General features: G+C 39.6%; 1 protein-coding gene across 2 annotated transcripts; it reads right to left on the bottom strand.

Annotated features, from left to right (window-relative positions):
• Positions 1-3,310: 3,310 nt before the first annotated feature.
• On the bottom strand, positions 3,311-10,629 carry CUNH4orf36 (chromosome unknown C4orf36 homolog). 2 transcript variants are annotated; one of them, XM_048784860.1, is made up of 4 exons: positions 10,514-10,629; positions 8,755-8,888; positions 6,226-6,377; positions 3,311-5,653 (listed from the first exon to the last, which is right to left on the bottom strand). In XM_048784860.1, exons 2-4 carry the CDS (start codon positions 8,817-8,819, stop codon positions 5,433-5,435), a joined length of 438 nt encoding a protein of 145 aa, XP_048640817.1. In that variant the 5' UTR covers positions 8,820-8,888; positions 10,514-10,629; the 3' UTR covers positions 3,311-5,432. The 2 variants fall into 2 exon arrangements, with proteins under 2 accessions (XP_048640817.1, XP_015354688.1); XM_015499202.2 differs by lacking the exon at positions 10,514-10,629 and adding an exon at positions 10,247-10,474.
• Between the last annotated feature and the right edge of the window lie 2,754 nt (positions 10,630-13,383).

Raw genomic sequence — 13,383 nt, 5'->3', positions numbered from 1 at the left:
ACAGCCTCAGCAACTTAGCAAGGCCCTAAGCAACTTAATGAGACCCTGTCTCAAAATAAAAAATAAAATAGGGCTGGGGATGTGGCTCAGGGATCAAGTGTCCCCGAGTTCAATCCCTGGTACCAAAGGAAAAAAAAATGTGGGGGGCTGGGTATGTGGTTTAGTGGTCAAGTGCCCCTGGGTTCAATCCCCAGTACAAGAAGGAAGGAAGGAAGGAAGGAAGGAAGGAAGGAAGGAAGGAAGGAAGGAAGGAAGGAAGGGGGAAGGAAGGAAAGGGAAAGTAGGGATGAGGTATAAGGAATTATCGTTTTTAAAAGTAAATCTTTATTTGACCTTTAAAACACATTTATTTTTTAAGTAAAAACAAAAACAAAACTGATTTCCATTGCAAAAATTTCCATGAAATTTTTCTCAAGGCAACAAACACAACTAATGGAGGAAATGGGGTATCTAAACCCAAATCTATTAACTAAAAGCCTAGAGTTTTCTATTACCATCTTACTTAAATCTGAGTTTTAAGAAATTAAATCTAATTTTAAAAGGTCATTGAGTAGTAGATTTATGGACTTTATATTAGGAAATATACATAATTTCAAATAAACGTTTGGCTATATTATTCCTGGGACTTGATGGATCAGTGACACTGACACTAAAAGGGAAGAGTCTGCTCAGTGGACCATGAACTACAAAAATAAGCACATAGCATTAATCTCTTCACGATCCAAAACACATATTGATACAGCTGGATAGCATTAAAGTTTTCAAGAAAACAATAGATTGGTTTTGATTTCCAAAGGGATAGAAACACACTGAATTTTTACTAAAGACTGATCTTTGGCTGAGTAATCATAAAATGATCCTTTTCCAGACTTAACAACCCAGCTATCATATTTGTGATAATAATCTAAAGTAGAGGAAAAACACAGTCAAAAAACAAATTAGAGGACAGATGTGTGAAAGGACAGAAAAAGCAGCAGAACAGGGTTACAAAGTGAAAGTCCCAGCTCCCTCAACTTTCTGCCCAAGGACGGGGGAGTATTGCTGGTTGGCAGATAAATATCTTACACAAAGCACATTTGAATTTCATGAGGCAAACATGGACTAGGAATGTGGAAATTCCACCTTCTCAAAGTCACGCAGCCAAGGCTGCATACAAAGTCTGAGTTCCTGACAACAGTTTCCATGGCTGAGTATCACTAAATCAAATGAGTTAATCACAGGAAAATGCCTGAGAGCAAGTGGTCTTCCTTTGAGCCACTATGTCATACGTGGAAGAAAGTATCAAGATAATTCAAGTAATGGCTTCTAAATATTTTAAAGAAGGAACCACCAGATATAACCTCTTAATCTGAGGTCACACTATATGCTTCTGTAGATTATGCCTCCCTAGGTATGCTTTGATTGGTCTGTATCTTTATAGAATTGGAAATATTTATAAAATCTGCATTTTAATCATTATAAATGAACTGATGTGTCTATAATTTATATAAAAATAATCCAGTGGTGAATAAATAAAAATGAAGAGAACCCGCTTAAATAAACAATGGTGAAGTGTAATGTACACACCAATAATTCCAGTAACTCAGGAGACTGAGGCAGGAGGATTGTAAATTTGAGACCATCCTCAAAAACTTAGTGAGATCCTTGGCAACTTAATGAGACTGTCTCAAAAAAGACTGGGTATGTAGCTCAATAATAAATAGCCCCTGGGTTCAACTTCTAATACCAAAAAGAAAAAAATTAATAGCCAAAAAACTTTACCATAATTGAGGAAGACAATGGACATACAAACTGAAGAATCTCAATAAAGCTAGGCATGGTGATACATACCTGTAATCTTAATGGCTCTAGAGACTAAGGCAGGAAGATCACAAGTTCAAAGCCAACCTCAGCAACTTAGCAAGGCCCTGAACAATTTAGTGAGACCCTGTTTCTAAATAAAAACTTTAAAAGGGTTGGAGTGGAGCGAAGTAGCACATGCCTATAATTCCCATAGCTCAGGAGGCTAAGGCAGGAGGATTTCAAGTTTAAAGCCAGCCTCAGCAAAAGTGAGGTGCTAAGCAACTCAGTGAGACCCTGTCTCTAAATAAAATTCAAAATAGGCCTAGGGATGTGGCTCAGTGGTTGAGTGCCCTTGATTACCCTCCTAAATAAAAAACTTTCCCAGATAAGCAAAAGCTGGGTGATTTCATTACCAGTAGACCTTCCCTACAAGAAATGCTAAAGAGAGTTCTTTAAATTGAAACAAAAGAACACTAGTCAGTCACAAAATCATACAAAAATATAAGGCTCTATAGAAGAGGTAAAAATACAGACAAAATATAGGATTCCATAGTATTGTAATGTTGATGTATAAACCACTTTTTTTCCCATAGAGACAGTGTCTTACTACCTTGCCCAGCTGGTCTCAAACTCTTGGGCTCAGGTGATCCTCCTGCCTCAGCTTCTGAGAAGCTGGGACTAGTGGTGTGCACCACTGTATACAGCCTTGTAAACTGAATTCGAACACTGTATAGAATCTAAAATAACAAAAGCATAAAAATATCTATAAATTGCTGGGTGTAGTGGCACACACCTATAATCCTAGCAACTCTGGAGGATGAGACAGGAGGATTGCAAGTTTAAGGCCAGCCTAGCAACTTAGTTAAGCCCTAACTAGTGATACCCTGTCTCAAAAAATAAAAAGGGCTAGAGATGTAGCTCAGTGACAAAATGCCCCTTGGTTCAATCTCCAGTACCCCCCCCACAAAAAAACTATAAATTTATATAAATGGACATAAAAAGATGCGATTTGGGACATCAATGACAAATGGGAAAAGGAAGAGATGTAAAGGAGTTTGTATATGCCATTGAAATTAAGTTACTGTCAGTTTTACTTAGATTATAATAACAAAGATGTTTCCTGTAAAAATTGTGTATTTGTTAAATTCCATCTTAAACTGCTTGAGTCCCAAAGGCAATCACATCATGGCCATCATCCAATAAAAAATATCCCACTACTAAAAGCAAGGATATAACTAAAAAGTACTTTCTATTATGGAACTCCTGACCATATTTAGAAAATTTCCATCAATACATGTATATTGAGTTCTGGGGATGTGGCTTGGAAATAGAGTGCTTGCCTAACACGCATAAGGCCCTGAGCTTGATCACCAGCAGCGCACACACACACGCACACACACACACACACGTAAAATAAGTGTATACCAAGTGCCTGAGTGAGTTAGGCATTGAACTAAGCACTGGAGTACTGACAAGTAAAATAGCATTGTTGTTCTTATGTCATTTCAAGAGAAGAGACACACATGAATGCATTTTTACTCAAATTTATTTTACGGTGTAATTTTTAATTTCAACATGGGCAATTTTAAGAGTTCCAAAACATCTGTTCAAAAACATGACTAGAAGAATCTTAAAGTTATAAACAAGCACTTTCCTCTTAAGAAAATGATGAAGAACTAAAGATTTCTCAAATCCCAGCTTTCACAAGGACCACTGACATGTTTCACTCTGAAAAATTTACTGCAAACAGATACGTGTTTCATTCATTTTTCAAGAAGGATGGAAGCCCAAGACTCATACTGCCAGTATGAGACAAGGTGTGAGATGTTAACGGTTCCCTGATGGCTACTGAGACAGACCATAAACTGACCCAGTGGGGACATCAGGATAGAACATTTTTCCATAGACAAAATTCCCATGCTACCACTTTTTTTTTTTTTTTTTTTTTTTTTGAGGCTGGGTGTTGCTTGCTATGTTTCCCAGGCTGCTCTGGGGATCCTCTCCTGCTTCAACCTCTCAAGTAGCTAGGAAAACAGGTCTGCACCATGCCTAGTGTCCATATTACTTTTAAAAGAAAGATATAAGTGAAAAGTTGATAATCAGGGATTATTGTTTTTAAACAGATATGATCAGGAATTTCCATAGATATAGGGGCCATGTATTAAACTACAAAATCAAGTCAGATGGTCTGAGAACATAAACACTGACAAGAACAAAAGTAAATTTTTGAAAATTTAAGATTTCTCCTCTGCAAAAGGTCAACAGAGTTAGACAAATATTATACATGTTTGATACCTCAATTAAAGTGCTAGAGGATAGTGATTCTGACAGTTATAGTAATTTTCATGGTGCTCCAGGAAATTTTTATTTAATCATTACAACAACCTTATGAATTAGGTGCCATTATTACTCCCACTTTACACATGAGAATAAAAATTCAGAGACAAAGTCAATTATCCCAAGTCACACCACTATAAGCAGCTGAGATGGGATTTGAAGACAAACAGGCAGGTCTACAGTCTGTACTCCTCATGTACTCACTAATTTGTCCATGCTGACCTCAAACTCGAGGTCCTTCGCCTCCGCCTCCCTGGAGTAGGTAGGATTACAGGCATGTGGCACTGCACCCAGCTCATCTGTACTTTCTTTCTTTCGTTCTTTTTTTTTTTTTGGTTCTGGGGATTGAACCCAAGGGCACTCAACCACTGAGCCACATCCCCAACCCTTTTTATATTTTATTTAGAGACAGAGTCTCACTAAGTTGCTGAGGCTGGCTTTGAACTCTTGATCCTCCTGCCTCAGCCTCCTGAGCTTGTGGGATTATATGCATGTGTCACAGCACCTAGCCCATCTATACTTTTAAATTCTATGTCATAGTGCCTTTCATAAATAGGATAAGATATAAGAAGTTCCTAAAATGCCTACTGAATCACCTGAAAGCATATTCTTACATCACATTAATGTCAAGTATGTTTTATTCCATTCAAATTCTAGAAAAACTGGGTCATCCATATCTAGTACTTTCCAGTCAAGTCCCCATTCTCCAACCACTCTGCAATATGAGTTTTCCTCACAACTTCTTTGTACTTTCATGTCACTTTCACATATGTCTGTGTGTTCCACATGCTCTGGGTCATTCCAGAGAGAAAGAATGAAATTGAGCAAAAAGAAAAAGACATTTTTTAGGAAAACAAAAACAAAGTAAGTTCCACTTGCTATTATAAAACACCAGAATACAGAATATTAAATGATGATTTGCTGAAAATTGGAAATTTCCAATTTTCATAACTGAAGAGTTACGAAAATGAAGTCTACCATTTTTCTTAACCAAACAAAAATTTCCAGTTTATGCTTTTTAAGAGAATTTCTCTCACCTTCTTTTTGGCTCCTCCTTAGGATCTCAAAGATGCCAATTCAAAATGTTTCTTCAAAATAATACCACTGACAATGAGTTTACTCATTCCTTAGTGCAATTTTATAAAAATCAAAACAAATAGCCCAAATGATTTAGCCCCAGATGCATTTTCATGTACTTACGGTGCTCTTGTCGGTGATACCATATAAAAAGAATGTAGCAAGGACCCAGATGATTGGCCAGAGCTGTTCACTAACTCACGCTGATGTGCACTGGCTTGTCCACCAGTGGGCGTTCATGCATTTGCATCTTTACACAGTGAGAGCTCTTCATCCCCTTTGGGTTCAGGAAATAGAGTGAAGACTCTATTATGAGATGACTGCCACTTGGGTGGGAGAGGTCTTCTCAAATCAAATGTCTTTTCCTTGAGGGAAAACCCAACTTCTTTAGATACATTTTCTTGGCATTTAAGTGCAGTTAGGCGCTTCATTTCATACTCCCTTTCAAGTTTGAGGGCTAAAAGAAGAAAATACATGAGGCAATCTGACTGGCATTTTTCAACAGGCATAATTTAGTCAAAACAATATCATAAAGTTATGTTGATAGCTTCCCATTGTTGAATAATTAGAAATATGGCAAGGATAAATGTTCTCTCTGATAAGTGGATACTGATCCATAATAGTGGGAGGGCATAAGAAAAATGGAGAAACTTTGATTGGGCAAAGGGACGGGGGGACAGGAAAGATGATGGAATGAGGTGGACATCATTACCCTAGGTACGTGTATGACTGCACATATGATGTGATGCTACATTGTGTACAACCAGAGAAATGAAAAGTTGTGCTGCAATTGTGTACAATGAATAAAAATGCATTCTTCCATCACATATACCTGATTAGAATAAATTAATTAATTAAAAAAAGAAATATGGCAAGGATACAAAGATGGGAAGTATGGAAAAAAAGGAGCTATGGTGGAGGCATAAGGAAAATAGGAGGTCTGGGTATGCATACACATATTTAAACATTTCTCTGATAATAAGCAACTGATACAATTATAATTACTAAAGCAAATCTTAAGAAACTTACCTTCTGCTGAAGGGAGTAGACCTTTCTTGGTTTTGCATTTTTTTAGTTGTATAGGACAACCCAGTGTAATTTCTTCCAAGAAAGGTAATCTAAGGTCAGCTAAATTCTGGTACCAAGTCCTTGTAAGCACTGCAAGATCCCAAGGTTCCTGTCTGGGGCAAAAATTAAGTAATTCATTTAAGAAACACTTAAAGAACACATACTTTATGGAGTACAGAAGACATCTTGGTAGCCCCCCAGTTCTATTTGCCACATTTGGATTTCCATGCGGGTATTGAGGATTTTCCAGCCTGGAAAAGAAGCCTTGTGTTGAAAAAGGACCAGAAATTACAATTTCAGGAATTTTGTTTACAGTGCACCATCCCTGGAGTCAATCCAATCTCTCAATATAAGTGAATGTAGATAAGAACTGTGAGCTCCAAAGTCTTCAATGGCTAATTAAAATATTGTCAGATTAGGGAAGTAAAGAAGAGCATCATCATGTATTGAGTAAGGAATATGGCATACTCTAAGGTTTTAGGTGTGTAATCTGGGGAAGAATGAAACTTCAAACTACAACATTAAAAATAATCACTATGAGCTGGGCATGGTGGTGCATATCTGTAATCCCAGCAACTCAAGATGTTGAGGCTTACGAATCTCAAGTTCAAGGCCACTTCAGCAACTTTAGTGGACCCGTCTCAAAATAAAATATAAAAAGGGACTGGGGATGTAGTTCAGTGATAAAGTACCCCAAGGTTCAATCCCCAGTACAAAAAAATAATAATGCATGAACCCTAAATAAATTATTTTATCTAGCTTAATACTGAAGTTAAAAAAAAAATGTTACATGCTTCTCACTGCAGTCTAAGTGGGTTCCACCTCCCATGCATGGAGAAATAGAAAGACTTGCTTGGAGCTGAATAGTGGAAGCCACAGTGTTACACACCTGTTTTAGTGAGTTTCGGAACCTCTCTGACCAAAATACCTGACAAGAATAATTTTAGGGGAGGAAAAGTTTATTTGGGGCTCACAGTTTCAGAGGTCTCAGTCCATAAACAGCCACTCCATTGCGCTGGGCCTAAGATGAGGCAGAACATCAGGAAAGAAAGGCGTGGAGAAGAAGAACAGCTCAGAAGAGGGGACCAGGAAATGGAGAGATTGCTCTGCTCACCAGAGACCAAATATCTAGCCCAAAGTCAGCCCCAAACCCAACTCCTCTGGCCATAGCCTACCTGTCTAGTAGGTAGTTACCACTCAGTTAATCCATTCAAATAGGTGTAAGGCTCTCAAAACCCAATTAATTCATCTCTAAACTTCCTTGCTTTGTTTTATACGTGAGCTTTTGGGGGACACCTCATATCTTAAAGCCATAATACCACCTAACTCAGCAAAATGTAATTGTAAGTTTTCTCTAATTTTCCTACTGCTCTGGTTTTATAACCCTTTAGGAAATCCCATTTACTTCTTACGATATTAACAAGAAAAATTCACTTGACTCTAATAGTAAATATGTCATAAGCTGTGGCACAGGGGATAACTAAACAAATCCAAAAAAAATATTTAATAGAATAGGCAGCACTATAACACCAGAGTAAAATACTGTTAGTTAGCAGCACGTGTTCATTATATGTTCTCTATATTCCAGGCAATCTGCAAGTTCTTGACATGCATTACTTAATTCACAATCCATACCACATAGATAGGCATTTTTATATCCATTTTACAGATGTGGAGTCAAGGCCAAGGCCCAGAGAAGATTTTCAGAGGGAGTCAGAACCCAAGTCCTCTTTTTTTTTTTTTTTTTTTCAGTACTGCAATGCTAGGGATTAAACCCAGGGCTTCATGCATACTAGGTAAGTTATCTACCACTGAGATACTAAGTTACATTCCCATCCACACCCCATTTCTTTTTCTTTTCTTTTTTTTTTTGTTTGTTTGCTTATTTATTTTGTTTTGTTTTGTTTTGTTTTTGTGAAAGGGTCTCTTTAATCATCCTGATCACTGTTGAACTTCCAATTCTCCTGCCTCAGCCTACCCAGTGCAGGAATTACAGCTCCCAGGTCTTTTGCTCCACCATACCCAGCTCCTAGGTCTTGTTTTGCAAAGTAGTAGGTTCTTTCACTTCCTGCAAAGCATAAAGGCACTGAACTGACACTTTATGCCAACACTTTGTGCTCTAAGGTAACATCTGGCACCAGGATGTTTTTAAGTAAATTTGATCTCTCTAAAAATGTAATTTAAATGTTGTTTTGGAATAAGAAGCCTCAGATCACTAGCCTGGTACTGCACTCTCAAAGATCAATGATTTGATCAAACTTCTTGAAACCTAAATTTTCTCATTTGTGTTACTTTGGTGTAAAGAGCAAGAAAGATCTTTTATATATTCTTATAAAAGCAGTTGCTTTTAAAAAACAAAATTAGCACCATACACTGGATAATACCTCCTATAGTCCAGTATCACATGAGGAATACAGGGGTATCCAGTATCTTTTTTTTTAACAAAGACTCCCCACCCCAATGGCTGCTTACTGTGATAAAAATACTTACACTTTATAACAACTGCACTGCAAAATGGTCTTCACTGTGTTCTTTCTTGGTAAGCCATAAGCCATGATGGTCCACAGTCCAATTTCCTTACATAGGTGCCTGATGTAATGTCACAGGTGTTCTGTTCACCTTGCCTGAAGATTGCAACATACGTAATTAATGGCTTTCACTTGAATTTTTTTCCTCTGTGTTGGGGATGGAACTCAGGGTCTTCTGCATGCTAAGCAAGAGCTCTATCACTATGCTACTCCTCAGCTCTCACTTGAATATTTTTATAGAAAACTAATAAAGATTCAGAGAAAGTATTTCTAAATTCAGAAGGGCCTTTTAAAAAAAAGTTCATTGAACCTAAACCTGAACTGTAAAACTTTTATTCTATTATTTCATTTTATCAACTCTTACTTTTTTATTATTATTATTATTGGAGCTTGAACTCAGGGGACCAGGGGATCTTAACCATTGAGCAACATGCTCAGCCCTTTTATTTATTTATTTATTTATTGGGGAGGTGGGGGGACAGGTACCAGGGATTGAATTCAGGGGCACTCGACTACTGAGCCACATCCTTACCCCTATTGTGTATTTTATTTAGAGAAAGGGTCTCACTGAGTTGCTTAGCACCCGGCTATTGCTGAGGCTGGCTTTGAACTCACAATCCTCATAGCTGCTGTCCCAGCCCTTTTTATTTCTTATTTTGACACAGGGTCTAGCTAACTTGCTTGGGGCCTCACTAAATTGCAGAGGCTGGTATCAGCCTCTGGAACTGCTGGGATTACAGGCGTTAGGCACCACCACTGCAGGCTCTTGCCTCCACTTTAGGAGAAAATATCAGGCAAGATTTGCCCTCCTGTACTTCATTTCTCTCCCTTGTTTTTTTTTTCCCTCTTTCCCTTCACCTCCCTTATACCACTTGAATCAAATGTATGAAATATGATATGTCAAGAGCTATGTAATGTTTTGAACAACTAATAAAAAATAAATTAATTAATTAATTTAAAAAAAAAAAGATTTGCCCTCCTGAATGGGGGTTTCTTTAACTGCATCAGTGTTTGTTATGGCATTTTGTCATTGCATATCAAAACAATACAATCCCTGCATCACACAATGTGTGTGCTTATAGCAGTACTAAACCATAAATGGCTCTCCTGGCACAGAAACTTCTTGCCATCAGCCCGAGACCTTCAAACTAATCAACCCTTCCCAAATTTTCCCTCAATCAAAAACCAGGTGAATTTAAATCAGGTGATGAAAGTCTATAATTGAAAACGAGCTACTCGGGAGGCCAACGCTGGAAATTCCAGGCCACCCTGGACAATTCAGAGACCCTGTCTCAAGATTAAAACATAAAAGGGGCTGGGAGGTAGCTCAGTTGTACAGCCATTGCTCCGCATGCTCGAGGCCCTGTCAATCCCCAGCACCGCAACCGAACAAAAGTCTGAATTTAAAATGTGGCCAACTCTGAGCATCATTGCTGGGTCCCGCCCTTGCACACGGATTCTGGCAAGTCTCCTTCCCTTCCCTGGACTTGCAGTTCCTGGTAGGAACCGGTTCCCGGGAGAGGTGGCGGCCCCTGCAGCCGCGGGGCAGGAACGAGGTGGCAAGAGACGGGCTGGACCTCGCATCTTCCCACGCCTGAGCTCCACCCTTCCTCCGCCTCGCCTCAAAAGCTCAGCGGGCGCGCCAAGGCCGGGGGGCGCGGGGCGGGTCCGCGGCACCTCGGGGCCTGGTCCCCGCGAGCCGGCCCCGGCGGCCTCGTTACCCGGGCTCGTGGGTCTCCGCGGCCGCGCTCCCCCGAGGCCGAGCGCGCGCGGGCTAGGTGCACATGGCCGCGCACACGCCGCGGGCCCGCGCCGCGGGCACACGACTCCTTTCCCGATCGCCGGCTCTAGCTGCGGATGGCGACCAGGGCCGAGGCAGGGCGACCCTGCGTCACGCGGAAACCTCAATAAAGGGCTTTATGGTGCCAGTCCCGCCCCCGGGGTTGGCTCCGGCGGGGCCCTAGGGTTACCGCGCCGAGGTGGGGCTCAGGCTCCACCGAACAAAACCAGCGAGCAAGCTGGGGTCTTTCCTTGAAAACGACACTTTCCAACGTCAGTGGGTGTACCCGACTGATTTGGTGTTGGGGCTTACATTGGGGGCACCACTGGGGGGAAAATTTGTACCTAGTTCAGACATGTTCACTGTGGGCAATCGTCACCTTGACGATAATAGTTCACGCGCTCTAGTGGATAAAGGTAGTTTTATGCGCTAGAACTCCGAAGGTTTACGTGGGATCTTTCATATTCCTGTTAAATAAAAGTCGACAGGATCAGTAAAGTCATTAGAAATTAGTCATTAGTTAGTATGAGTCCATATTTTAATACATCAGATCGTCAGCAAATAAGGTCACGTGAAAATAGCTTACACTGTCATTCTGCGTGAGGGTTTTGGAGGCAGAGCTGGGTTGGAGTTGTAGCTCTGCCGCTTGCTAACTTTAAGATTTTGTATAAGTCACTCCTCTAAGTCTCAATTTCTTCACCTACAAAAAAGGGGATTCTACTCCATACCTTAGGGGGTTGTTGTGAGAACTAAAGATCATGCCTTTAGATTTCTCTGTGACAAAAGGGTGTAATTGTGAGACTAGTAGCAACTCTATGAAATAGGCAAAGGGGACACTACTTATTATTCCAATTATACACAGGAGGAATGAGCTGGGAGAGGTTAGAGGACTGAGCAGTCACAGAGTAAGCTCCAGAGCCAACTTTTGAAGTTAAACAGAGCAACCTCTTTACCTGATAGGCTGCTTCTGATCCTAGCTCCTGCCTGATTAGAAGAGAATCACAGGAATGATTCATCTGTAGAAGGTGATTTTGTGCCTTCCAGAAACAGAGTGAGGAATCTCTGGTTCTTCAGTGTTTCTGTTTTAGTTCCAGTGGAAATGAGCACCAAGGAGTGAAAGTGTGTGTGTGGATTTTGTTTTGTTTTGTTTGGGGAATTGAATCCAGGGCCACTGTACCACTGAGCTACATCCCCAGTCCTATTTATTTATTTATATTAATTTTGAGACAGGTCTCACTATGTTGCTTAGGACCTTTAAAGTTGCTGAGGCTGACCTTGAACCTGGGATCTCTTTCTTCAGCCTCCTAAATTGCTGGGATTACAACCATGTGCCATCATGCCCAGCTCGGGTGTTGATTTTTAGCACAATGAATGATGAAGCCCTTATTGATTGTGAAACCAAAGTAGTAGATTCATTTCAAAGAAGGAGCATAAAATGGAGAATAAAATGAGGATACATCATACAAACATTGTAAGAAAGTACTGTTTGGTGGAGCTTTCATTTCTGTCATGTGTATATAATACATATGTGTTCATTCACATATATAATGCACATACATGAATATTTTTGTGTGTTGGGTTACAATGTAAAATATAATTTTTAGAGTGGGTCTAAAAGTTGAAATCTACTGTCTTAGATCATTTTATGTTAGAGATAAAGAGGTGTTTTCTGGAGACACACCAGATAGAACAGAAAAGGCCTCCTTAGAGTGAAAGTACTTAATAAATACCTGGACTATTCTCCTTCATAGATGAAAAACTCTCCATGGAAATGATGTGATGGGTTCAGGACCACACCAAAAGAAATCAATCAGTTTGTGATTTTTTTGTGTGTGGGAACTGTTTCCTGACTATGTATAAGATCCCTGAAATTGTGTTCAGTCATTTCCTTTGTGACTCGCTTTGGACAAATATGATGGAAATTACTGCATATGACTTCTGAGGTGAGGTCTTAAAAGGTATTGTGGCTTCCTGGGGCACTCTGGGAGACACCAGCTGTTATGCTGGGAGGACACTCAAACTGTCTTTTGGAGAAATTCATGTGCAAAGGTATTTTGAGGCCTTTTGCCACCCACAATGTGAATAAATCATCTTGGCAACAGATGCTTCAGGTCCCAGTCAAGCTTCAGATAACTACAGTCCCATTGTAGTTACATACTTCATGAGAGATCCTGAGTCAGAAACACCCAGCTAAGCAGCTCCAGGATTGCTGGCCCTCAGAAAATAGAAGATAATAAATGTTTATTGTTTTAAGCTACCAATTTTGGGGGGAAGTGTTACATGTCAATAGATAACATTTAATATACCATTAAATGTCTCATTGTAGAAGGAATATTTTACATAGATGAAAATGATTATATTTTTACAATTGAGATTAATGGTACAATAAAAATTAACAGTAAGCTACATTTCTATGTGGCTAATTTTTCTAAATCCAGAATCACTTAAGATCCTTAAATATTGTCAATAAAAAAAATATTCACCACTCCTCCACAGATGTTTACAAACAAAAACAATAAATTTTGTAAACGGTGGAAGGCTGTTTAATAAAGGTCTCATTTCCCCCACAATGACTATTCTAGTATTTTCTTTTAAAATAAAAAGTTCTAAAAATCTCGTCTGGCCTCCTCCCCACCTCCTGTCCCCTCCTCACCCTTTCCTCCCTCCCTCCTTTTCTATGTCTGTTTCCATGTCTGTCTCTATCCATCTCTCTCCTCTTGCTTTGCTGGCTCTACACATGTCTTCCTTTTAGATGAGATTTCATTCACTGGTTTCATCCCTTTCAAAAAGTTAGCATTTGTCGGTTTAATT

The sequence above is a fragment of the Marmota marmota genome, unplaced genomic scaffold (genome assembly GCF_001458135.2).
Source record: "Marmota marmota marmota unplaced genomic scaffold, marMar, whole genome shotgun sequence".
NCBI lineage: Eukaryota > Metazoa > Chordata > Mammalia > Rodentia > Sciuridae > Marmota > Marmota marmota.
Note: the sequence above shows the minus strand (reverse complement) of the source record. Positions and strands in the feature narration are given on the sequence as shown.